General features: G+C 34.7%; 1 protein-coding gene across 16 annotated transcripts in view; it reads right to left on the reverse strand.

The window, feature by feature from the left end:
* PTPRD (protein tyrosine phosphatase receptor type D) overlaps positions 1–25160 on the reverse strand; it is a 2510439-nt gene that overhangs the window by 193325 nt on the left and 2291954 nt on the right. For 13 of the 16 annotated variants that reach the window (XM_066257235.1, XM_066257234.1, XM_066257236.1 and 10 more), the window contains 7 exons: positions 24138–24248; positions 20234–20503; positions 16269–16850; positions 8323–8456; positions 6472–6616; positions 2997–3302; positions 1922–2115 (listed from right to left, as the gene is read on the reverse strand). In XM_066257235.1, coding sequence (XP_066113332.1) covers positions 1922–2115; positions 2997–3302; positions 6472–6616; positions 8323–8456; positions 16269–16850; positions 20234–20503; positions 24138–24248 — 1742 coding nt within the window. The remainder of the gene's footprint in view (positions 1–1921; positions 2116–2996; positions 3303–6471; positions 6617–8322; positions 8457–16268; positions 16851–20233; positions 20504–24137; positions 24249–25160) is intronic. The other 3 variants (XM_066257248.1, XM_066257247.1, XM_066257246.1) reach the window with 1 other exon arrangement.

Here is a 25160-nt window from a genome sequence, read left to right on the forward strand (position 1 = left end):
GCAATGGTGCCCTTGTTAGATTTAAAAGAAAAAGAAAAACAAGCAGTTGAAGCAGTGTGTACAATTAAATCCCAGAGTATAAATGTGTTACGCTGCCACCTTCACTTCTCATTGAAAGCTCAAAAGTAAATATGTTCTGCATTGTTATCACTAAACCAGCTATTTTCCAAATTTCCCTTTAGAATAAGTCAAGAAGGCTTAACAAAAGCTAATACACACTACTCTGTGACATTTATTTTCAGTTCTTTCTTAAATTATTTGAAGTTACTATTAAGATTAACATCTCTCATTAATATTGGAATCCTATATTCCTGGTGAAGACCTGTAAGATGTAATGAAATTTCAATGAATAATTAATGAGAAAATATAAGATGGACAAAAAAAAAAGGGGGGGGGGAGAAAAAGAGAAAACACAAAGAAAATCACCAAGTTAATAAAGAAAAACAAAAATGAACCACCATAGTCCCAATGAAAAGAGCAACAGAACTAGAGTTCTGTAATGTAATATTACCTAAAAATAGAAGAATATCAAAGCATGATGGTCTTACCAATTTTTCACAACTGCAGACATACAAACAAAAACATAAGCAATGATGGCTTTATTTTATATTATAAGAATGTTCTATCTTATAGGTGGTACAAATTAAATATTTGAAAAAGCATGTCCATGGCCCTTTTCTAGATCTAACGGATATTATGAATCTCCTACCACATATATAGAACCAAAACCATACAGCTGGATTCAAGGTAGGTAAGTTAGCTACAAATTCAGATCTCTTTAGAACATTTCAAGACTGCAGGTGACATGAATGTGTGAGTTGATTAAATCAAAACTTGGGGTAAATATATACTTTCCATAGAGCCACAGGGATATCCATTTTCCCTCTTATTTTCATTGAGACAAAAATGCAAAATTTGGCAACCTGGAACAGTAGTTCACAAGTTGGTTCATAAGTTTCCTCACTTTTAAAACAACACAAGGAATTTTCTGTTGAAATGTTTCAAATTTTCATAAATATCATCCATTGCTATAACTAGTTACCAATTTGCTGGATTACCAAAGCATCTTCTTATTCATAATAACCCATCACTATTGGACTAAGCATAGATGAGCTAATCCATGGGTTATATATAAACCCCAATAGAACAGATATTGATCAAAATCTACTTTTTAGACAAATATGACATATGGATTTATCAGGGTACCATTTTGAATCATTACTAATTTATGGGAAAAAAATAATGCTCTGTTTGAAACAACTGATTACAAAACCAAGTTATAAAACTATATATATATATATAAATATTTATAAACCACCATCTTAGGCTCAATTTTTCACATACTCAACTAATACTTTTCTCAACTTGGCTCATCATAGGGATCCCATTTATTCTCTGGAAAACTCTAATTTTTATCATGAGCATTATCTTCATTTTCTGGGAAATGAAACAATTCTTTTATAAAATACTTAATTTACTTAAGAAGTCCTAGATACAATACTATCCGTATACCTTTTCCCAAATAAAAATGTTTATTCTTCAACAGAAATCACATGTTTAGAAATTAGGTCAACTTAATTCTAAGTAGTTTTAATTCAGCAGAAAGTAGATGCAATCAGCAAAACTCTCAGAATTCTTCACCTTGCTTTGACTAAATCAATGATTGAAGTCAGAAAGGTAAACTCAGATATAGCTATAGAGAGCTGAACATCTGTATTTTAAGAAAACAGTTAACATGTTTTTAATCAGCTGCGTCATTTCACTAAATTTATTCTGTCACTTGATGACATCATATGTTTCAAAAACAAAAATTTTATAAATTCTTTACAATGTAAAATATGAAAATGGGGCCCATTTCAAGGTACAAACTTAAAAAAAAAGGATCATATAAAAATATAAGTATGTAATTTCAGAGGCTTACCTGTGCATCAGCCAGCATGACGTCCTTCAACATGGGCTGGCCCTTGGGCTCACCATTTTCCATTTTCACATAGTGCACCTGGTATCCTCTTATCTGGCCATGCTGTTTATTGGGCACAGGTGAGCGCCATGAGACTTTAACAGATGTCGAGTTGACAGCCTCTACCTCGACTTTGCGAGGAGGACCACTAGGAACTGGAACAATATCATCGGATAAAAGAAAATTATAGGTACTTGTCCCACCCAGTCAGAGCATTTTCTTAGTTTCTTTAAAAAAAAAAAATATGGGCAGACCCACTATGTTTCCTTTGTGGAATACAAACATTTTCAACCAATGAAAATGCTCAACCAATCTGCTCTACCTTTTAAGAAAAGATCAAAAAACATGACCAATGCCAAAAAAAAGTATGGAAGAAAAAAAGAGTATCAGAGAAATAGAAAAACATGTAAAAAATGTACAAAAGCCAAGGAAGATGCTTTGAGGTTCAAAGCATTAAAGCACAAAGAGGTATAGCATTGAAAGAATAACAAAAACTGGTAGTTGGTTGCTGTGTGTTTTTTAAAGGTTTCTTTTTAGCAGAAAAAAAAAAGATTCTTGATTATATGAATTTTCTTCTTTTTTTCCTCATATCAAAGGTATTCCATACAACAAATGCCAAAAATTAAATGTCGAGCATCAGTGCTTCTGAAATATGCAAGACAGAAAGGCAACAAGAAGATAAGAAGGCTGTTTTTAGAAGTTAACTTCAAAATGAAAAAGAAGTGACTACAAAAAGCCAAGAAAAACGCAGAAGACTTTAGATGGAGGTACAGAGGAAGAGCCTGGATTGCAAGGTCATAGGAGCAAACTGTTCTTTTAAAGGGAAGCAAAATATTTTGTTGAGATCAAAAGAAAAAAATATGCCCAGGCTGTAGCAAAAATAGGTCTTTGGCAAAAACTATTGACGTTAGAGCGATGTTGGGTAAAAAAGATGAGCAGAGAAAAAATGGATTACTGTTAGCCTATCAAAAGACAGCAGACCAAGATTGTGTCAGAAGGGAGCAAACTGACAATTGACGTAGCAGAGGCAACATACCATCTTCATCGGTTCGAATCAACACGGATAAGCTCTCGGGGCCAGGGCCGACATCTGTGTGGGCTGTCACAGTGATCCGGTACTCAGTCCATTTTTCCAGCTGTTCCAAAAGGTATTTGGTAGTGTCCGAAGGAATTCCCAAAATCTCATGAGGTTTGTCATCTTCTCCATCCACTGCAGTATACTTGATGGAGTATTCAGTAATAATGCCATTCTGTTTTTCCACTGGTGGAGGTTGCCAACTTACCAAAATACTAGTGGAACTTGGGCTGGTACAACTAATATCTTGAGGAGGAGCTGACGGCTCTTATTTTGGTAGTGAGTTAAAGGAGGGTTTGAGTGAAAGGACAGGAATGGTTGGAAAAAAAATGATAAAACAAAAGAAAAGGCAGAAATAAATAAATGAACATTAAGGGCAACAAAACAAAAATAAGGCTTTTGAAACTTAAAATTTTAATGATAAATTATGTACCTTGGCTTAGTAATATGAATAAACCAAAAAAATAAATAAATGACCAAAAATAAATGTTAAATAATGGGTGGGGGGAATATGTGAACATGAAACCTTAAGATAATGGAACCTCCAATAAAATTACCTACCTGCAATTTAAACTCTTCTTCTAAACCAATCCCTCAGTATTCCCCAGCCCTATTACACAGACTATCCAACTGCAAAAAGCTGCAAACACTGCAAGCTTTGTTATGTGAGCATCTTGTTGACACTTCACAGATGCTGTTTCAAGCATTCATTTCTACATTCTAGAATGAAGGTAAATCGTATACAATTTTCATTTGTGAAAGCATTCTTAAGTGTAAAAAACTGTGATAACTACTAGATATTCTTCTACAAATTCCATTTCTTTTTAAAAAAGGAAAGAAATAAAAGCTCAACAAACATAAAAGGGTTTTCTCTGACTCTCTAAAAAACTGATTGTGCCTGACCAGTATTAATGAAAAGCATTAATCAAACATTGATCATAGTCCATTCAGAGCGAGCATGCAGATCAATAAAGGATGAAAAAGCATAGTCCAAGATTTACCTACCCGAGAGTAATGTCAGGCTTGTGGATTCTGACTGTAACTTGTACTTACCCTACATCAGCTTTCAGCTTTTTAAAAAATGATAACTCTTCTTAAGACACCATTGCTAGTGAGGATTAGATTCCACCAGCAAATTTTGGTGAAATCAATAACAACCATCTATCTCTTACAAAATGTCAATAACACAGCCATTTAAAGAACTACTTAAAAAAAAAAAAAGAACACCTGAGAACCACCTGAAAAGGTATGATTTATCTTTTTCATTTTGTGCATAATTCCATTCATTTTCTATATAATTATTCATATAAAGTAGAATTGACAAAAGTTGTTAAAAATAAACTTTCTTATTGCCCATTCTAAAATAAACTGGTCACCTTCTGAGCAATTATTTTTCATTAAATTTATCAAACACTCATTATTTTAAAAAATTAAAAAGCAAGAAAGACCTATGTAGCTGTTATAAATTATTTTTAAAGTTAATAATATATATCTCTTAAAAGACAAATGGGATAAGACATACATAAATACATATATCATTTCAAGGCAATATATATAGTACAATGAGTAAATCGTTTCTAATTATTTGTATGTGAATATGTAGTTTGGCTTTATGGATATTAATATTATATAGTCGTCAGTTTATCAGGTCATGTAGAGGATTATCAGTCTCTACATGTCTTGTTTTTCATTATAGTCAATCAAAAGGAAAAGCTCTCTACACCAACAAAAAGAATATTTTCATTAAAAGTCTTGTAAATTTGGAATATTATTTGTAAAATCACTTGAATACTGTTTTTATTGATTTTGACAACAGGTTCTTATATTTAAAATTATAAATTTATTTTAAATGCATCATCATTATTCATAATAAACTGAGTTATTCATGTAAAAGCAAAAACTTATTTGTAATTCATTTTAAAAAGCTGTTTTGGTTTTCATGACAACTCTATCTTCAGACCTTCTAGTCTTTTGAGTGTATTCAACATCATTTGAAACTTTTATCTAATAAATAAAACATAAGTTTTTGGTGTGGATATAAAATGTACATTCTGTCTCTAATATGTATGTATGTATGTAAAAGAGTTAAGTTGGTCAACCATGCAAAATATAATATTAAAGCATGTCACATTTCTTATAATTAAATATCAGATTTTAAGAATTATATTCTACATTATTACTTATTTATTAGCCTGCCTGGAATTCAAAGCAGACATACAAAAGTATATTTACATGTTTCAGATTTGAAAAGAACAAAAATTTTATGAGGATAAGCTATAATCACAAATGGATTAAGCACAGGACCCTAATGATTTTCATATGAATAATCATGTTTTGAGAAAAGGGAAGATAATAATATTTATTATCAAAAAACACTGAAAGATGTCAAGTTTCTACAGAAGAATAAAACATGAAAGCCTTGCTTATATAAAAGATAATTCATCTTTTAAAATATATAAATTTTATATTGATAGGTCTATAAATTAGGTCAATAGAGCATCCTCTTTATAAAATTTAATGCATTTGTATTGTACACATCTATCACATTTCACTATATCAAGATCACTTATAAAATATGAAAGAAAAGTCTAAGGAAATAAAACTTCAAATCAAAGTAAATGGTTGTTTAATAAACTAATTGTAGAAACTTATTAATAAAGGTCAAATAGTACTATAAACCACCAAATTTTCCATCAAAAACAATCTCTTATATAAGATTTCACAAAAACCAATCTTAACAATCTTCCCTGGACACAATGGACCCCCATTGTGATAAACACGATTATTCTTTATAGTAACAGTTCCAAAAAGAAATTGAACCTGAGGAAACAAAATAAAATTTAGGATTGCAAATGTACTTGTGATTATCCCATTTTCCCCAAATATGTCCAAGTACAGTTTTGCTGTGAATGCTCCAAATTTTTACATGTACTACTTGCAGAGTTAATAAAAAACTAGTCACAAGAGTTGAGCTTTTCTCTCAGTAGGGGTAAATACATGAGATAGAGTTATTTATCAGCAGAGTTCAAACCTGTGTTCTTATAAAAGATAACAGTTTGGTCTCTCACTGTCTCTTTAGTTTGGTACGTCTTGTTCTGATTACTATGCAGTGTTCTCTACCTGAATTTTGCTTTATATCCTTGTAATCCATTAAATAGGTCTTGATCTAATTGCTTTCACCCATTTTTCTCATTTCTCAATTTTTTTGAGGGCTTTTCAATTTACAAAGTGGGAGAAAGGAATCTGCTATTTGGACCAAGTATGGAAACAACAGAGGTCACAGTTGTACTCTAATCCCTGAAGTTGGATGCTTACTAGCCTATACACTACTGACTATTAACCATACTAATTAGCAGTTCTGTTTGTTGGTGGGGATAAAATCCGTAATACCTCCTAATGAAAAAAGGGCAGAAAGTAAGCAAAGAGAGACACCTACTTGACTGCATGGTTCTAGCTGATATTTCAGTTGTGGAAGCACCCAAGCCTTGAGGAGAGCGTGCAGCCAGACGAAAATAGTACCAGCTGTTTGGTTTCAGCCCTTGCAGTCTATAAGATGTCCCTGGCTCAATGGTAATTCGTTTCTGTGGATAAGTAACAAGAGAAGTTGACCATCTTCATTAAGATTGGGGCAATTTTCTTTTTTAATCACAATGTCTGTCATCAAAATATCATGCACAGAACCAACAGAGTATCAAGGGCTCTACTAGGGGAATTACATAATGAAAATATCAGCATTTAAGTCAAGTTTTGACAACAAATAAGACACCTGGGATAAGGGTATCAAGCGATCACCTAATGATGACATAGCTATGCAAAAGTATCAGATAAAAGGGGAATTGAGAGGCCATCACCCAGAGATGTGTTTTACCCTTAAGTCACGGGTGCTGCTGTGACATAGCCCATAACAGAAGCTGATAATGGAGTATGCCCACATGTGCAATTTTAATTGAAGAAATGTGTAGTTCATATCTTCTGATCTTCTGCAATCTAAATAGAGGCTAAGAAAATATGGCCCAAAGTAACAACAGAAACTAGCATAGAGTTTACCTGAGACTACTTTAAAAAAAGAACTAAAATTACTAAGGTTTGATGGGATCAAAATCAGATGTAAGTTACTATGGAAAGCTGGATAATATATACGCAATCTAGATTGGTTTAAAATAATTTTAAAACTAACTTTCTTTGGAACTATAGAGGCTATAGCTAGAAAAAAAATTCACAAACTTTTTTATAACTTTTATCATAAAAGATTTTTGAAATAAGGTTTCTTTAATCAAAGGTTATAATTACTTTTCATGCTTGAATTCTGCATGTTAGTAAAAATATAGCTGTCTATGGGTAAGCAATCTCAGATTGGATGTTAGCCTGTAGTAAACCTTAAAATACATGCTAATATGTAATCTAATATGGCATAAATAATTTCAGGCTTTTTATCAAATATTGTTTGCTGTTCACACAAACAGAAATCAGTCAAAAATTCAAATATAAAACTGGAGAAAACATCCCTAAGGTGTTATGGCTTGCAAATATAAAAGCTTTTAAAAATTTTAGATACACCAAGTAACAAGTAAAAAGGTATTCTCTAAATAAACAATTACAAAGCAGAGTTGGTGTGTCAACATTTAATCATCCAGAGCATTGTCAAAAACCTGTCACTCTCTTTGCTGTTTTTCTATACTTGTTTCTTAGTTAGGTAATGGTAAGGATTTAAAATAATTTAATGCCGATGTATATCTTATTAAAAACACAAATTGTTGTAATATGAGTATTTTACGTTATAACAGCATTTAAATTATATAACAATTTCTAGCCTTCTAACCTCTACTGTTATTTTATTTGCATTACAAACTCAAACTTTATATATACTCACATTCATATCATAATTTTTGGCATACAAATAAACATTTGCTTTGGGGTATCTTTCTCTAAAACCAGTTTGAATAAATTCATCTACTCAAAGCTATGGGGCTTATTTAGTTATATATCTACAGTGACTTAAGTACTTTAATGCAGAAGAGAAAAAAGTTATGTCCCCAAGTCTCATGGGTATATAATGTTATAACTTGATACTTCCATAAATAATTTGGAATTTTGCCCCACTCCCCCTAGTAAGCCTCCAAATAATCTTTTTTAATTTTGTCAGTTATCTCTTTTAAAGTTCAAGTCTTTTTTCTCCAAGGTCCGTTAAAGATATCAGATTTTTCAAAAGAACCTGCATAAGTACACAAAAGTAGAGTAATGCCTCAATGTAGTGACTAATCCCAAAGGCAAGAAGCACGGTCCTTACCTCCTCCCCATGCTCCCCATCTTTGTAGACCAGCTCATAGTTGGCAATGGTGTCTGAACGTGGAGGTGTCCAAGAGAGTAAAATACTCGTTTCAGACTCAGGTTCTGCTTTGAAGTTTAGTGGTTGCCCTGGTACTAAAAACAGGGAGGCAAAGGACTGAGCTTACCATTACCATAAACATTTGTAAGTTCTGTTACTGGTGTATCTGTTTAAACCATTCAAAATGTGTTCACATGTATCAGCTTAATGGAGTGCTAAATCCTTATGATGTCCAGGTAAACTTGTATAAAGCCCATTTTTCTCCTTCAGAGAACAAGAACAATATTACAAATACTGTCCTTGTCCTTGAGTGGTACCATATTTATGCAAGATGCAGAACTAGAACTAGCAAATATAGAGCATATTAGTCTCTGAATTCAATTTTACATATAATACAAATATTTACTTCATAATATTGTTGTACATAATCAATGAGATGATTTATATAATGCACTTGTAACAAATGCTGCCTAAATCATCACAAGTGCTAAATATATAAAATTTATTGCTATTTTGCAATTAAGTAGGAATTTATGCTTTAGGACTGCATTTAACTTTCAAAGTTATTTCCAATTAAGTTTATAAAATTCTACCTTCACTGCATTAACAAATCTACAGGCAACAAAAGAATCACTTAGTTTTTTTTTCTTACTAACAGACATTTTAAGAAAAAGTTTCCTTAAAAAAAGGAGATAAAAAGCTATCATTTACATTAATAGCTTAAAAGCTATTAAAGTCCTTAAATGACTCCAAATGACTTAATACCCTAGACCTAATATAAACTTAATGTTGTCCCTAGCGAGAGGGAACTAAATTACTACACAAATTAAAAAGTTTATAGAATACACTTATTATCAGAAATAAAGTAATTTTTATAGAGGTCTTTTATAATTCTCATATTAGTCATGTAACGCATATAATAGACAATTTGAAATAGCTATATATTATGTAATAATAAATGGGACATCTATCCAGTTAAGAACACCTTACTCAAATGTTATATTAGAATAAGATTACTAACCCCAATGTCCAAGTTAACACCTGAATCCCCTCAGGTCTTCCCTTTATTATACAGAAGGATAAACATACTTGGGCATCATTAGCACACTTAACCTTACATTGTTCTTCGCCAGTGTCTGCTCCGATTGGTTGGTGCTCATGCTCTGATGGCCATAAAAATTTTTGATTATTACCCTGATGTGGCATGTTTCAAAGTGCTATAGCTGAACAGATGTCCATATTTCTACAAATGCACATGAAAATCCAGTGTATATTTAATAAAAATTAAGGACAATGATATGTACTTCACACCAGAGGGGGAATGAACACCTAAAACATTTTTGGCAAATGAGCACAAACACTGGAAAACATATAAAATAATGTAATTTGTAGCTGACATATAAAGTCAGTTTATTAAATAATACTCAAACTATCATCTTCATAAGACAGTTTTTGAAAAAGCAAAACAAGACTTTCTTTTCCTTTTGTAATCATATATCTGTAGTATGTTTTAAAAATTGCCTTTTGTTTAAAAAGAGGTTAAAACATAGCGGGCTCTAGCAGAATGGTTTCTAGGATCCCTAATTATTATCCCGCTGCCCGCTCTGTTACCCTGCGATCCTGTGTACGTGCTGTTGCGTGTGCGTGCACATGCGCCATCATGCGCACTCATGTTTGGACTGACGCTGAAGGCCGCCAATAACTAGCGTTTCATATTTCTAATTTCATCTTTCCTCCCTTTGTGTATCACAGGCCTTGAGATACTCATTAATTTGATGACTCAGGTAATGTACTTTCCGAATAGGGTAACAGCGCATCTCACTTTTTAAAGTACCTGCCCAGTTGGTGACCTAACACAATCATTCAGACTGAGAGGTGGAGACAAAAGAAGATAAAAAGTGAAGAGCAAGAGGAAGAGAAAACAGGGAAACAAAAAACAAATAGGTAAACAGCAATACAACCAGCAAATGCATTACTTCTAAAAGAGAAATACCAAAAGCACTGGCAGAAGCAACAATGGAAGCCAAGAACTATCAGACACGTGGGGAAATGATCGGATTCTAATATTCCGCTAATGGGAGGGTTTCTCAGACTAAAACTGCACATAGATATACACCACGCACCTATGTGTACAATCACTTTTTTCTCTACTTTTTCCCCTTTTATCTTCCCTCCACCTTTTACAAGTCTGGGAAAGAAAGCTCTGTTTTAACTCCTGATTTAAATTAAACCAGCATATAATATTGTCAAGAATTTAAAACACAGGCAGTACTGAAGGGCTGCTCTCAGGATAATAAGTGCATGTTACTCATTTCCTCCCTGTCTAATTCTAATAATAAACTAAGTGACATTGATTGAAAATGTCTTAGAAATCTAATGAAGATTTTCTTACTTAAACTGTTTGTTTTCTTGCTTTTAATTTGTCTTGAACAAATTCCCGGTAGGTCTCAATGTTTTATCCTGGTTTAGTGACACAAACTTCATCTGATTCTCTTATTCTGTCTGGTTCTATTAAGAGTCCACTCCTTCTAAATAATGAATCAAACAGGCACATCAAAGTCTCCGAGGGTGTACAGTTACTGCCTATTTCATTCTTGAACAATGTAAAGTAGCGGCCAAATGACTCAATGGAAAGTCTCTCCTCTAATATACACTGTATTTAAGAGGATCTTCTCTTCTTCCACCATCTCCTTTTGAAATATTAGGAGGGTAATTTAATTTAGTAGATTTTAAACTTGTGGTAGCAACACAGATGCCTAGAGGTGTCAGACAGATGCTCAGATCCATGAGTGTCGAGGCCCTGTGGGGCCTGGGACCAATGGAGAGAGCCTGCCCGCCGGAGGGCACCAGTGAGGATCAGCACCAGGAGAGTGCTGCCTTCGGAAATAAGGGCCCAGTTGTGCCTGAGTTCCTGGTTTTTCAACAGAAGGGGATAATAAATCTTTTAGGTAAAATCTTTCCATTTTTTAACAATTAGATATTAAATTAATCAAAATTAATTGAAAAATACCATGTAGGGCTAACTATGCCTACAGATGAAATCCAGCATGCAGAGCAGTGTTTTAAAAGGTCTTTTTATTATCAATATATCAGGGTCTATGCTCATGAATGCCTGAAGGTGCCACTATGTAGAATTTCTTGGGAATTGAGGGTTCACCCAAATCTATTGCTTTCTTAGGGTTTTTAGTTTTAATTTTATTTATTGAATGACTTTTGAAAGAGAGCAAGATTTGTTGTTCTCCTTTTTTTTTTTTTTTTTTTTGTATTTTTCTGAAGTGAGAAGCGGGAGGCAGAGAGACAGACTCCCGCATGCACCCAACAGGGATCCACCTGGCATGCCAACATGGGGGAAATGCTCTGCCCATCTGGGTCATCCCTCCGTTGCAACTGGAGCCATTCTAGCATCTGAGGGGAGGCCATTTAGCCATCCGCAGAGCCTAGACCAACTCTGCTACAATGGAGCCTTGGCTGCAGGAGGGGAAGAGAGAGACAGAGAGAAAGGAGATGGGGAAGGGTGGAGAAGCAGATGAGCGCCTCTCCTTGTGTGCCCTGGTGGGGAATCGAACGCCGATGCTTTATCACTGAGCCAACTGGCCAGGGCCTGTTCCACTTATTTATTCATTAATTGGTCAGTTCTTGTACATGCCCTGACCAGGTATGGAACCCACAACCTTGGCATAATAGGATGACACTCTAACCAACTGAGCTGGTTTAGAGTCTGGCCATGCCGTCCTCAGAGTTCTTTAATCTTTAAAACAACCAGAGTAAAAGTAAGGCTTCAAAGGTAAAGAAAAAGGATGTGAAATTAAAGGATTCACCTTTATATTTCCCAAACATATTTGTGCTAATGATGATAATATATGTATATGATGCCAAACTGTCATATACTTTCTCTGCTTGGAGACACAGGAAATGCTTCATCAATGCTTTATCTGTCAACTGGAATTTTCTACCAAATATTGAGGCTATAGAGGTTTTGTTAAGAGATGTTAATATTTGTGTTTTATGTCCCCCTACACAGACACACACACATGCAATATTTTGGTAACACTTTCAGCATTTATACCTCAGACTTACTAGCATTCACCTCTAGTCTATGTCTACTTTATTTTATTTAAGAGATTTTCTGTGTTGTAGCATTTCCCTCACCAATTACCTAAACATAAATTTGATAGGAAAATCTGAAGTTCAGAGTAACTCATGGGCAAATTAAAAAACCCATCTGGACACTTATAAGAGAAGACATCTTTCCCACATGTTATCTAATAGTGGAGATCTATTTCTAGAACATTAGAAATACTTTCCTTGTAAATGGAAGGGAATTAAAGATATCAAAATGAAATTAATATATTTCAGGTATAGAACACATAAAAATGTATATAGCCATGTATATGAAATTAGAATCACTTGAGAAATTCATACATATTAATCAGTAAATTTTCATAGAAAAAAGAGAAAATTATAGTAAAAATAATCATGTCTTTAAATTTTATATATCCTCTCTAAAAGAATGTTTTCATAATGCTTTATGTTTTTGTCTAGCAATGATCCTAAAAATTAGCTAGTCAGCACCAAGAAAAAGGAGCAGTTCAGCATTAATTGTATCAGGATCTAACATCACTGTTTTTGGCAGTTATCCACTAACATCAAATGGCTTTTGTTAATTAAACCTAGAGAACAGATCAAATCATTGTGCTATTTTGGAAGGTTTTCTTAGCCTATTGATTTTGGCAGGCACAAGTCATTATGTCATCATATATCTTCTCAATCAATGGGTATTAAAATTACAACTATTATGGAAGGTTCTTGGAAATATTTTAATGTATAAAATGTCTAAAAGCGATTGGGAACAACTATTCTAATACATTTGTGACCCATTCATCTAGCCTTTTCTAAGTTCAGAATGCCTGGATCACAATAACTCAATTGCCTCTGTCATCATACTACCTACAGTGAGTTATGATTTATGTTACGTTAGGTCTGCTGGTAATATAGAAAATCCAAAAGGACTTTTTAAACATCAGTTTCTATATATTACAATAAATTGTGACCTAATGCATTATTGTCTGTTATTTCATGTTCTGTATATAAGGATTTTCGTGACTCCCAAGGATTTTTCTGTTTTGGTCAAATTTATTTCCAGAAACTAGTATATTGGTTTCTAAGATAGCTAAACTCTCCTGTCATTAGAAAAGTGATGAAACATGATAGGTTTCTATGTTTAAGTCTATAGTTAGAAAATTTAGAACCAAATTTATAGAGATCGAATATATCTTCTATAATACCTTCTATAAAAAAGGTACTTCTACTTCTTTCAGATAAAGTTATTTTTTCATATCCAAAAGGCTTAACACACTTTAGGTAATCTAAGAGCCACCTCAAGAACTGCAGAAATAAATTATATATAATCCTTAAATAAAGATATAAAAAAATAAGACACTGCATTTCCTGCCTCTATTCATTTATTGAATGCCTCATGGGCACAAAAACCTAGTAGGCACTAAAATGATCATATTCGCAATTTACTAATTGGATGGCTAATGGTGCTTAGAAGTATCCAAGGCACCCAGATTTAAATTCTGCTTTGCCATTTGCTAACCTTATGACCCAAAGCAAATTCCTAAATCTTTTTATCTTCTTTGATCCTCAATTTACTCACCAGCAAATGGGATAATTCCACAGCTACCTAATTGGGCAGTTAGAATTAATACAGGCCAAGTTCACAGCAGAGTGCCCATCACATTTTAGCTGTTATGATGATGAAGATGATAATTATATATTACTTACTAAGTAATAAAATATTTGTCTATAATGGGTTTAAATATGTCTCAAAAAAATTTATGTTGAATTCCTAACCCCCAGAACCTCAGAATGTTATTTTATTTGGAAACAGTGTTGTTTTAGAATTAATTACATAAAATCAGGTCATTAGTTGGGCCTAACCCATTATGACTGGTATCCTCATAAGGAGGGAACATTTGGACATAAAGACATGCACACACAAAGAGTGACATGTGACAATGAAGGCAGAACACAATGATACTCCCACAAGCCAAAGAACAGTCAAGACTGACAGTAAGCCGCCAGAAGTGAAGAGAGAGTGCTGGCTGCCTCCTCCCAGCTCTGAGGGAACCAGCGCTGCCGACCCCTCCACGCTGAACGGTAAGCCACTGGAACTGAGAGGCAGTCAACTCCAGTTGCTTAAGCCACCCAGGATGTGGTAGAAAATGAATAAAATCCCTAATCTTCATAAGGTGGTCTTTATTTTAGATGAGAAAACTAAAGTTCAGAGAGATGAATTTGTCAAGGTTATAAAGCTAAAAAAAAATCATAGATTGAGATTCAAACCCTGATAATGTTACTCCATGATCAGGGATTTTAAAAATAACACAGCTGAAAAATCAGAAGAACTAAAAGTAGATTATAGGAATATATTTTTCCCTTATACTTTTTAATATCTTTTAATGGTCATGGAGCTGCTAAAATAGGAGAGTAAAACATAATCTCATAACAGTTAACCACTTCCAATGGAAAAAAAAAAGAAAAGAAAAGAACAAGATTTTCATGTTTCTAAATTTTCCAATGAGACATGCATGAAAAAATTAAAATGTATGCAAAACATCAATAGTACTTTTCTGCATATTAATATAACAAATAAATACAGAAGAACTACAAAAGCCTAGTAGAGAAAATTTATGGATGGTGTTTAGTATAATTGTGGTAAAAGTTATTTATATAGTTATCTTTCATACCATTTCAGAAAACAATTCCATGAACAAACTAGTAAAAACCACATAATGATTTAAAATATAATAAAGCCCGACAGGCTGTAAATATGTTCTGAGATTTCTAGCAGCCAGTGCAAATGGTAAACACAGTCATGTGGTTCACAAAACCTAGACCTGAAAACAAGACGGTGATTAAACAGGTTTATACAGTTCTGACACCTGAGACAGTTCACTAATTTATTCCCAAGATTGCTTATGACTTCCATACCTCTAGATTACAGATACTAACTCCAATTAAGATGGTTCTTATGTAGATTATCAGAACAAACCAGGGGCATGCTGCCCAAACACTCCTAGATTAATGCAAGTTTTAGAGGAGCCAAGACTATAAGGAATCAAGTGAATAGCTCTCTCAGACATTCAGAAATAAACTTTAGAAGAAAGCTGCTATGTTATACTTCCAACCCAAGTTAAAACTGATTACTTGAAATTGAAATCAAATATCACAGAGGTTGGATATCACCTCATGAAAATAAAACTACAGGCAGGGCCAACTTTTTCTTTGTAATATATTTTGGCATCTGCTCTACTACCCAATAAAATGAATAAAGCAGGTGTTAAAGTTTGATCCCAGATCTTGGCAACTGTCTTCATTAACCCATGAAGGCATACAAATAAAAAAAAATTGAAAATCCATTAGGAGAATATTTATTTTTAAGCAAGTAGCTTCCTGGCAAATACAAGCCATTTACATATCCAAGACTCTCTGACAAATGGTTTTATATTTAACTTTATGCTGAGACATCCAATATTTCACAAATTAAATAATTTTTGAGGCTATTCTCTCACAGTATAAAGAAGAATAGTTTATTTATTTTCAAAATGCCACACGGAGGACACACCTTCATCCACCTCATGCAGGAAAGTCTTCAAGTCATCTAGGTACTAATTAAAAGGAGAGGGTGCTCAATGCACCCTTCTACAAAAAAACTCTCATTTAGTCTTTCAGGAATCCATGTCTGTTTCCTCTCCAGATGCCTTACCTTCACCTGTCACATAGAAACTCTTAAGTCCCCAAAATTAAAATGTATAATATCTTTGTCCTTCATTTTTGCCCTTCCCACCTGTTAGCACCAACTCCTCCCTTCTGCCCTACTCCCCATCAGGAACTAGACTTACCTCCTGTCTGAGTGATGACTTGTATGTCACTTGAAAGAGGACCATCTCCAATTGAGGTAAAAGCCAGGACTTTGACAGAATATGTTTTCTGGGGCACTAAGTTGCCAATAGTAGTGATTTGGCTGTCAGCTACATTGTGTTTCATCCAGTTGTTGACATGCTGAGTGGGATCCATTGTATAATAAACTCTGTATCCTTGGATCTGTCCATTTGGCTCCTCAGGTTCCTTCCACTGTACCAAAATGGTGGTTGAACTCAACATCCGCGCCTGGACATCCCGCGGGGCACTGGATGGTGCTTGCTCTGAGGTCTGCGTTAGCACGGGCTCACTGGGAGGCCCCCGCCCAATGTTATTGACAGCAACAACCCTGAATTCATAATCAGAGTAGGGACTTAGTCCAGCGACACTGTAGCGTGTGGTCGCCACCCCATCAATTTCTTTGTAAGGTTCCTCAGAATTTTTAGGTTTATGCTGAATGATGTAGTAAGAGACAGGCTCAGGGTTCCCAGAGTCCCAAGTCAATGTGATGCTTGTGGCGGTGCTCTCAGTCACGACAGGCGTTCCTGGAGGTTTGGGTAAGGCTTGGAGGGAGGTGAAAAAAGATGTTCACTAATATATTATAAGAATCCATAAACTCTATTATTGAAATCACATATCTACTAAAGATTTAATTAGATGAAATTATAGCAAAGAATAATGTTCCAAATGGTCAGGAAAGCACAGTAAGACATGCATAGGTGACAAATCCCATTTTACTAGAAGGGCATTGTGTTGTATTTGGGGGCTTCTATCCAAATCCATCACTTATTAGCTATGTGAGCCTCATATGTCGCTTAACCTCTCTCTGTTTTAGTTTTCTCATGTGAAAAATGAGAAAAACTGCATTATTGGAATTGTACAGTTGGGTAACTCTATTTCATGAGTTTGCTCTGATGATTAATGAGCTAATCCAGTAATGCTCTTAGAATGTTATCTGGCACCCTCAAAAAATATTATTTGCAATTATTACTATTATTATAAGCTTGGCCAATTAGCCTGTTGCTTTAAAATATAAACGACTTAAGTAAATACCAATAAATGTTGAAAATAATATACTGAATATATTTTAGGATATATTGAGATGCTATTAAATTGCTATGGAAGAATAACATCCATATTGTTTTCCAGTTGTAAGACATTGGTAACATTACTATAGTTTTCTCATAAATAATCAAATCAAAATATTAAAATAAGAAAGAACAGTAACTTCAAATTAATTTCAAGTTCATGTTTTTACTTAATATTCAAAGTGCAGAAGGAACTAAATAAAGCATATTCAAAGATTACTTTTTAAAGTATTACTGTAAGAAAAGGTAAAGGCATTAAGCAAAAAAAATCTCACAGACAACAGCATGGTGATTAGTAGAGGGAGAGGGGGTGGGGGGAGGTAGAAGAGGGTGTAAGGGAAATAAATGGTGATGGAAATAGACTTGGTTTAGGGTGGTGAACACACAATACAGTAAACAGATGATGTATTATAGAATTGTACTCCTGAAACTTATATTTTATTAGCCAATATCACCCCAATTAATTCAATAAAAAAGTTTCATTGCAATAATATGTATTCTATATTCAACAGCAGTAAGACCTCAGATTTTAGTGACATACAAATATTTGCAGTTAAATCCATCTTTTAGAGATTCATATTTTTTCTTTTTAGCCAAACACAACTCAAAATGCTGCTAATTAAGAACAACAAATATCTCCATTGGTAACCTTATACTTACCCTGCACAATGATTTTCAAAGGCATAGTTATTAGGAAAGAATAAACCAAAAATGTTTTTGAAAAACTCTAAAGGTAACACTCATATAAATCAGCCATTTAATACCCCTTTTTCCTTGTCTATATAAAAGCATCAATTACAGTACTCCCTAGAATGATAGTTTTTTAAGATTAGCAAACTGGTACTTGGTAAGTGCTGGATCTCCAATACCTAGAAAACTGCCTAGCACTGAGTAGGGTTTTTGTTAAGTATTGTTAGATAACTAACTAAATGAATAAGAAAGATTCCAGTCTCACTCTCTTCAAGTTATTTTTTCTGTTTTGGTTCATTTTATGTCTTAAAGATTAACCCTTACATTTTATTTATTTTTGAGGTGAAGAAAATAGGAAAAAGAGCAATTGACAGGAAAATGAGAGGCTGAACAATATATTAATGTGATTCCTGCTTTTGAATTCCTGAAGGTGTTCCGTGAGTGTTAAAATATTTAAAGTTGAAATGATTATTATGAGAACTATAGAATGATACCACTCGAAGAACTACAAAAAATAATATCTGGATGTTACTAAAAATTACAGAAAGACATTTGTTTAAATAATTTGGCCTGAGATTTTTCGAGAAAGTAGGTAATCCCAATTTTTCCTACATATCCTGAATTTTTAAGGCAAGTACAAATATAGCTAATTAAAGGTGCGTTTACTGATATTTAACAGACATTACTACTTTTACTAGGTCACATTTATTGTATAGTATTGAATTTGTCTGTAATATATGAATAATTGTAAGCATGCTTAATACAGCTAAGAAGATGTACTACAATGCTACTATTTAAAATGATTAAATGCTGCCAATGGTGTGTACCTTTGTTCTTTTATCATATTATTGATTTATTTTATTTTATTTTTTTATTGATTCATTTTAGAGAGGAGAGAGAGAGAGAGAGAGAGAAGGAGGGAGGAGCAGGAAGCATCAACTCCCATATGTGCCTTGACCAGACAAGTGCAGGTTTCGAACCGGCGACCTCAGCATTCCAGGTCGACGCTTTATCCACTGTGCCACCACAGGTCAGGCACATTATTGATTTTTATAAGGCATAGATCTGATATATATGCTTGGCTGGAGATACGGCATTGACTATAACATGTGTTTTTGCATTTCTTAAGATTTTTCTAAAAAGGAAAGACAATTCATGCTCATTTGTCAATAGTTCCAAATATTTGCTGAAACCACAAGTCTTCCTCAGTCTGCCCCATTTTGCAAAAGCATTCTAAAAGTCTGCACACACTGGGTGAAAGCCATCCCTCACATACTCAGTTTCTTCATTTTTTGATTGAAAAATATCCATGGAAATTAGTACTTTGGTTATATTTAGTTCACTTATTTCAGGGACAGAATCTTTCTTGAACACTTCATCAATACAATGCAAAATATAAAGCTAAAAAGAAAATAAATTCACTTGCATTTTGATTTTTAATGATAGGGTGAATTAAAAATATTTTAAGCATCTATTATTTATCCATGTTAACTTTTAACTCTTTTTCTTTTCTCTATTTTCAAGGTTTTTTTAAATTGTCTTCAGGGTTTTTGACATTTAGTAAAACTTTGGATCTTTCTGTCATGTGTTACTTATCAAAGTTCTGGATTCAGGCCTGACCTGTGGTGGCGCAGTGGATAAAGCGTCAACCTGGAATGCTGAGGTCGCCGGTTCAAAATCCTGGGCTTGCCTGGTCAAGGCACATATGGGAGTTGATGCTTCCTGCTCCTCCCTCTGTTCTCTCTCTATCTCTCTCACTCTCTCTCTCTCTCTCCCCCCCCTCTCTAATAAAAATGAATAAATAAAATCTAAAAAAGTAAATAAAAAAAAGTTCTGGATTCACCTGAAACTTGTATGCTCGAGTCCTTCCACAATAGCTCATTATGTCCATCACTCCTCATTCTGCTTGGTTAGTTCTTTGGCCCAGACTGGTGTTAAATATTTTGACAATTACTGCTTCTAAGTCTGCCAATACTTTTAAGAGAGAAACTGCCCACACAGATGTAGGAATCTTATGTGATACCACAGATATAATTAGACTATGACATCTAAAACACTGATCCATAAATTGATTCATTTTAGAAAGTTCCAACAACAGACTTTATAGAGGCATTAGTCTGGTGACTTGAGTGTAGCCAGACCCTCAAAGCATGAACCCCGGGGCATACCTTTGACAGTGATCTGTGCTATTGCTTCAATGACACCCAGTGTTGACATGGCAACACAAGTGTAATTTGCTGACTGTCTTACATCATTCAGTTCTAGGACATTTCTTCCTATTGGCATATCATCTTCAGGTGTCAGATCTTCTGCCCCCAACATCCACTTCACATAAGGCATCGGTGACCCCACGGCCACACAGGTGATATTAACACTTCCACCTGGCATGATTTCATGATTAGTGGGTGGGATAGAGAATCTTGGTGGGACGCGACGAACTGGAACAAAACACAAGGGAAGATGATAAAATATACAAAGCAAAAAAAAAAAAGGCTTCTTAAACACATGACATGCACCGTACAGACACAATTAAACAACTGGAACATATTGTGGACTGTCCAGAAACAAAACAAAGAAAAACTGTGGATAATACAGACCATACAAGTATGGTATGTGTATACACACAAAGAAATTATTTAGTTTGGTCATTGATATCTTAGACACATTCATACAAAAGTTGATTCAGACCTATAAGGGCCCCACAAAGAAACTATCTATAAACTAACAATACACAAACACCATGCATAAGATAAACACAAAGACATATACATGCATGCATACAGCAATGATTTGAAGCATGCATGTATATGTGATAAAAGGAGGCTGGAAAGTCACCAGCAGGTTTAAGTTGGATATAGAAAACAAAACAACTTCTGTGCTGTGTATTTCCAGTTGTTGTAATGTATGTATGGGACCACACTCACATCCCAGCCCTGGAAAACTTTTTCTAGAGCAGTGCTTTCCAACCTCTGGTCTGGGGACTGCTCTGCCAGAAATTCTGTGCCCGTCTATGAAAGAGTTAACCATCCTGATGCTGTATGAACATTATAGACCCAATGACCTTAGTCGCATTCACTTATGCTCAGGGTGATTTCCGCCTTAGTGGTCACCAAAATAATTCTTCTATTTTCTTGTCCCCAAGTGTAAAAAGGTTGAAAAACACTGTTCTAAAGAACAGTGAAAGTACAATTCATTTGTTTTCAGACTCAAAGTAGATGCAGCCTCAAGACCTCAAACTAACACTGAAACAAACACAGAAATATATATATATATATATATTAATACATTTATAGTCACAAAAGAAGAAACAAAGCCAATGTCAGTAAAGATACCAAATAGAGTCATGCAAGGCATGCACAAGACAAAGTCTCAAGGCCCATGCTTCGGACAGTGGGAAAATGTCTGGAATCCAGTACAACAATGATAGCAGAAGAAATAACAGGGTAATAGAACTAAACACAAAGCGAGGGCATAAAGTACATTGACTGAGACAAGAATTTAGGGGATGACTGGGTTGTATATAGGAAGATAATAGATTAAGCTAGGTTGTCAAAGGTAAGGATTGCAAATTTGGAAAGAGAGCTGGTATTGCACAATCAGGATTCCATTCAGTTCATATCTAAGGTAAAACAACATAGATGACACCAAAATGTAGTAACAGGCTTTTTATGTCGACATTCAAATTGAAGGACACTGCGTCTAAAACATACAGTAGGGACATGACATTAAGAGAAGAGGTCATATTAAAGCACCACGACACAGAAGAAAATACCAAGCAATTACAGTTCAGTGTTCCTGCTTCAGATAATCTGCACGTTTAGGTGTCAAGTTTAAGTACATGGTACAAGGAGAGGGTTAGAGACACTGGTTTCATCTTGGGCTTTCATTGGCAAAACCTTACACCATGAGTATTTTAGATCAAGAGGTTATCATTAGGAGCATAGCTTAAACACAGATGAGAAAGTAATTTTTTAAAACCATAAATTAATAAACAAACAACCTCATAATACCCAAAAGTAAATAGTTCTGTCTATCAACTTTTTGGCTGCACTTCAGGTTGAGATAAACCTCTGCTGATGGGAGAGTGCTTGCTGCAATGGCCTCATGGGGGAATGACAGGCAGAGGAGAGGTAAAGAGAGAGCTAAGCATGCCTCCTGCGGCCACTTCACAGGTTACACAAAGCAAGCAGGAGCCGGTGGAGACTCTGAGGTGTCAAAGAACATATCCAGAAAAATGGAGGAAAGTTTAGTCTTCATGCTTGGGGTTAGGGGAACAATTACAAAAAAGTCATTTTAGGGGCAGCAGGCATCCTTTTAAGACAGAAATTAAAGGTGGGGAGGGGTAGGGGTGAGAAGAGTAGAGCAGGAAAGAAAGCAGGAACACTGACCAAGTTTACCGGGCCTGAGAGAATTAAGTGTTACCAGTTACCATGCACCCAGGTACATTCTCTCCCATCATGCACCGCGGTTAGATACCACTAGCAAGCACTGGAAGCGAAAGCCAGGGCATTCTCTGCTAAAACATACCATTAACCAAAAGAAGACCACAGTGCAGCTACATTCATTTCATTTGTATTCTTTGTTATTGGTTTAATTAATAGTTTTGTAAGGTGGGTAAAAAGTAAAAAACACACCAACCTTCTCGCAGCTCTGAGGGATGTAGGGGGTTTGATGCAGAACACAATGAAATGAGGAAAGGAGAAAAACAAGGGAAACACAGAGAGAGTAAAAAGGCCATATCAAGGCTTTCAACTGCTACTTGAACATTTCTATTTGCTCTAGTTCATCCTTCCTACCTCAGCTGAAAAGTTAGCAATACCTCACAGACTACCACAGTATTAGAAACAATAGCTAGCATGATTTTGAATTTTTTTCCATTGAAGGTACACATGCCTCATGCAGCAAAGGAGGTTGCCACTGTGAGAAAAAGGATCAAGGGCTTTCAAAGAATTTGGAGAAGAAATGGTTTTCTTCCTATTCTCCCACCCCAGACTCCAGAGGAACACAGGAGAAAAACACATCCCCACGGAAACAAAATTAGCTCAAACAAAAATTTCAAAATCAAGCTAGATATTTTTAAGAGAACCCATCCTATTGTAACGCAAAGCCCTCTCGGCCTGTTACCTATTCCCACCCCCACCCACGCCTTTTGTGGTTATTCATAGACATGCAGACCTGGAATAAGAGCATTTCTACTGGACAAAAACACTATAGAAACTGGCTTTGAACACTCCAGGGAAGGAGAAATACTTCTTTCTTGTTGAAATGAAAAGCACGGCCTTTCATAAGCTCAAAATGTAATCACTTTTCTTACTTATAAGAAAATATTAACGTATCCCTCATTCATTCTTGTCCTAAGGACAACTAATATTTTTAAAAATATAATCAGTGTTTCATGTCAATCAAGACTAAACTTTTCAGAAAATCAGTAATTTAAAAAGCACATATGTGTACATATATATATATGCATAGACATATGCACATACATAGTGTGTTTTAAATAACAAAGTATAAAGGAAGGAAGAAAACACTACTGTGCTATTTGCATGTAGCACCTTCCTTTTTTTTTTTTTTTTTTTTTTAAATTATTTTAAGTTAGAAGCTTCATCCTTATAGCTCCATAGCAGAGGTCCGGAAGACATAGATATATTTATGCTTGGAGTTGCACAGAGAATTGATTAGTAGGACACCAAGCAATTATTTCAGGGTTTGAAAAGGAAACAGAAGAGAAACAGCAACAGAAAAAAAAAAAAAAGGAAAACAAGAAGAAAACCTCAAACAAATGCAAAGCATAGTTCAATCAATGCGGTAAAAAGAGAAATCAAGGTGTAAAAATGCAAAGATACTTACAAACTTCAAGCTTCAGGATAGATTTTAGTCAAAAGTGGTCAATTGATTTTTAAACAACATAGTTAAACTTTTTAATTCTCTAGTCACTAAAAGGCTTAAACTACTGTAACTATTAGCCAATCATCTTGTTAAAATACTGATAAAACCACACAGATGCTGTGGGCGTCTCAACTCCCTCTGAGCCTGAATGAGGAAAGGATGCCAGGGTTGTGTCATTCCTACCTCTGACATATAAATTGGCAGGGGCAGAATAGCGAGTGCCCGCGCTGTTGGTGGCAACACACTCGTATTTTCCTTGGTCAGACTCTTCACTCTGTTCAATCTGAAGGGCGCCTGTATGGATATAAAATATATTGCCAAAAAGGCGGTCAGAGAAGGCTTTCTCAGTCTAGAAAACTAAACCTCTTAACAATATGAAAAGCCCTGAAAAGCGAAGGTCCACTCAACGTCGAGTCAATCTCTTGCTAAGGTGCACAGACAGAAAATGATGCGATGAGAAAAACATATACAGATTATTTTATTTTTACATCATCAATGCTAGCATAAGAAAACAACATCTCTTTTCCCAAGCAAGAATTCTAGTCATAATTAACACTCTTATTTCCTAGACTAATACAATGAAGATGGGTGAGACTGCTTCAAGGAAGTATGGCTTTTAAATAAAACAAAAGATTAATTTCTGGTTTTTGTTTTGTTTCATTTTGGTATCAAAAGTGGCGCAAAAGATAGGTACGCTCAAAAAAACAAAAAAACAAAAAACAAAAAAAGAACCAGGCCGGGTTTCAAGAAAGTCTTCTGCTGAAGAAAGCCAAAAATACGCAGCAAGAACAAAAAGGCTGCACAAAGCAAAAAATTAAAATTAGTCATTATATATTATGAAAATATTACTTAAAGAAACAAAACTCCCTTAAGACATGCAGATTTTTAAGAAAGAAAGACAGTTTGCCACAACTTACAATCATTTATTATGTTTGCTGAAAAACAAAGAGTAATTGAATTAGAAGGCTTTAAAAAAGTTAAAAAGCATGGCCTATGCCAACAAGGAAGAGCCGACCAACCACTGCTTGAGGACCTCCAGATGGATCCCCTAAGACACCCATCAAAATCCACCAGTGGGATCAGCAGTGTGGTGTCACCGAACCCCAAGAAAAATACAAAATAAGAATTACAAAAGAAATGCACACTGAGTCAAAGTATGAAAAACCAGCAATACAACATACCACCAAGAATACTGAGCACCTTTTG

Source organism: Saccopteryx bilineata, chromosome 2, assembly GCF_036850765.1.
Source record: "Saccopteryx bilineata isolate mSacBil1 chromosome 2, mSacBil1_pri_phased_curated, whole genome shotgun sequence".
Taxonomy (NCBI): domain Eukaryota; kingdom Metazoa; phylum Chordata; class Mammalia; order Chiroptera; family Emballonuridae; genus Saccopteryx; species Saccopteryx bilineata.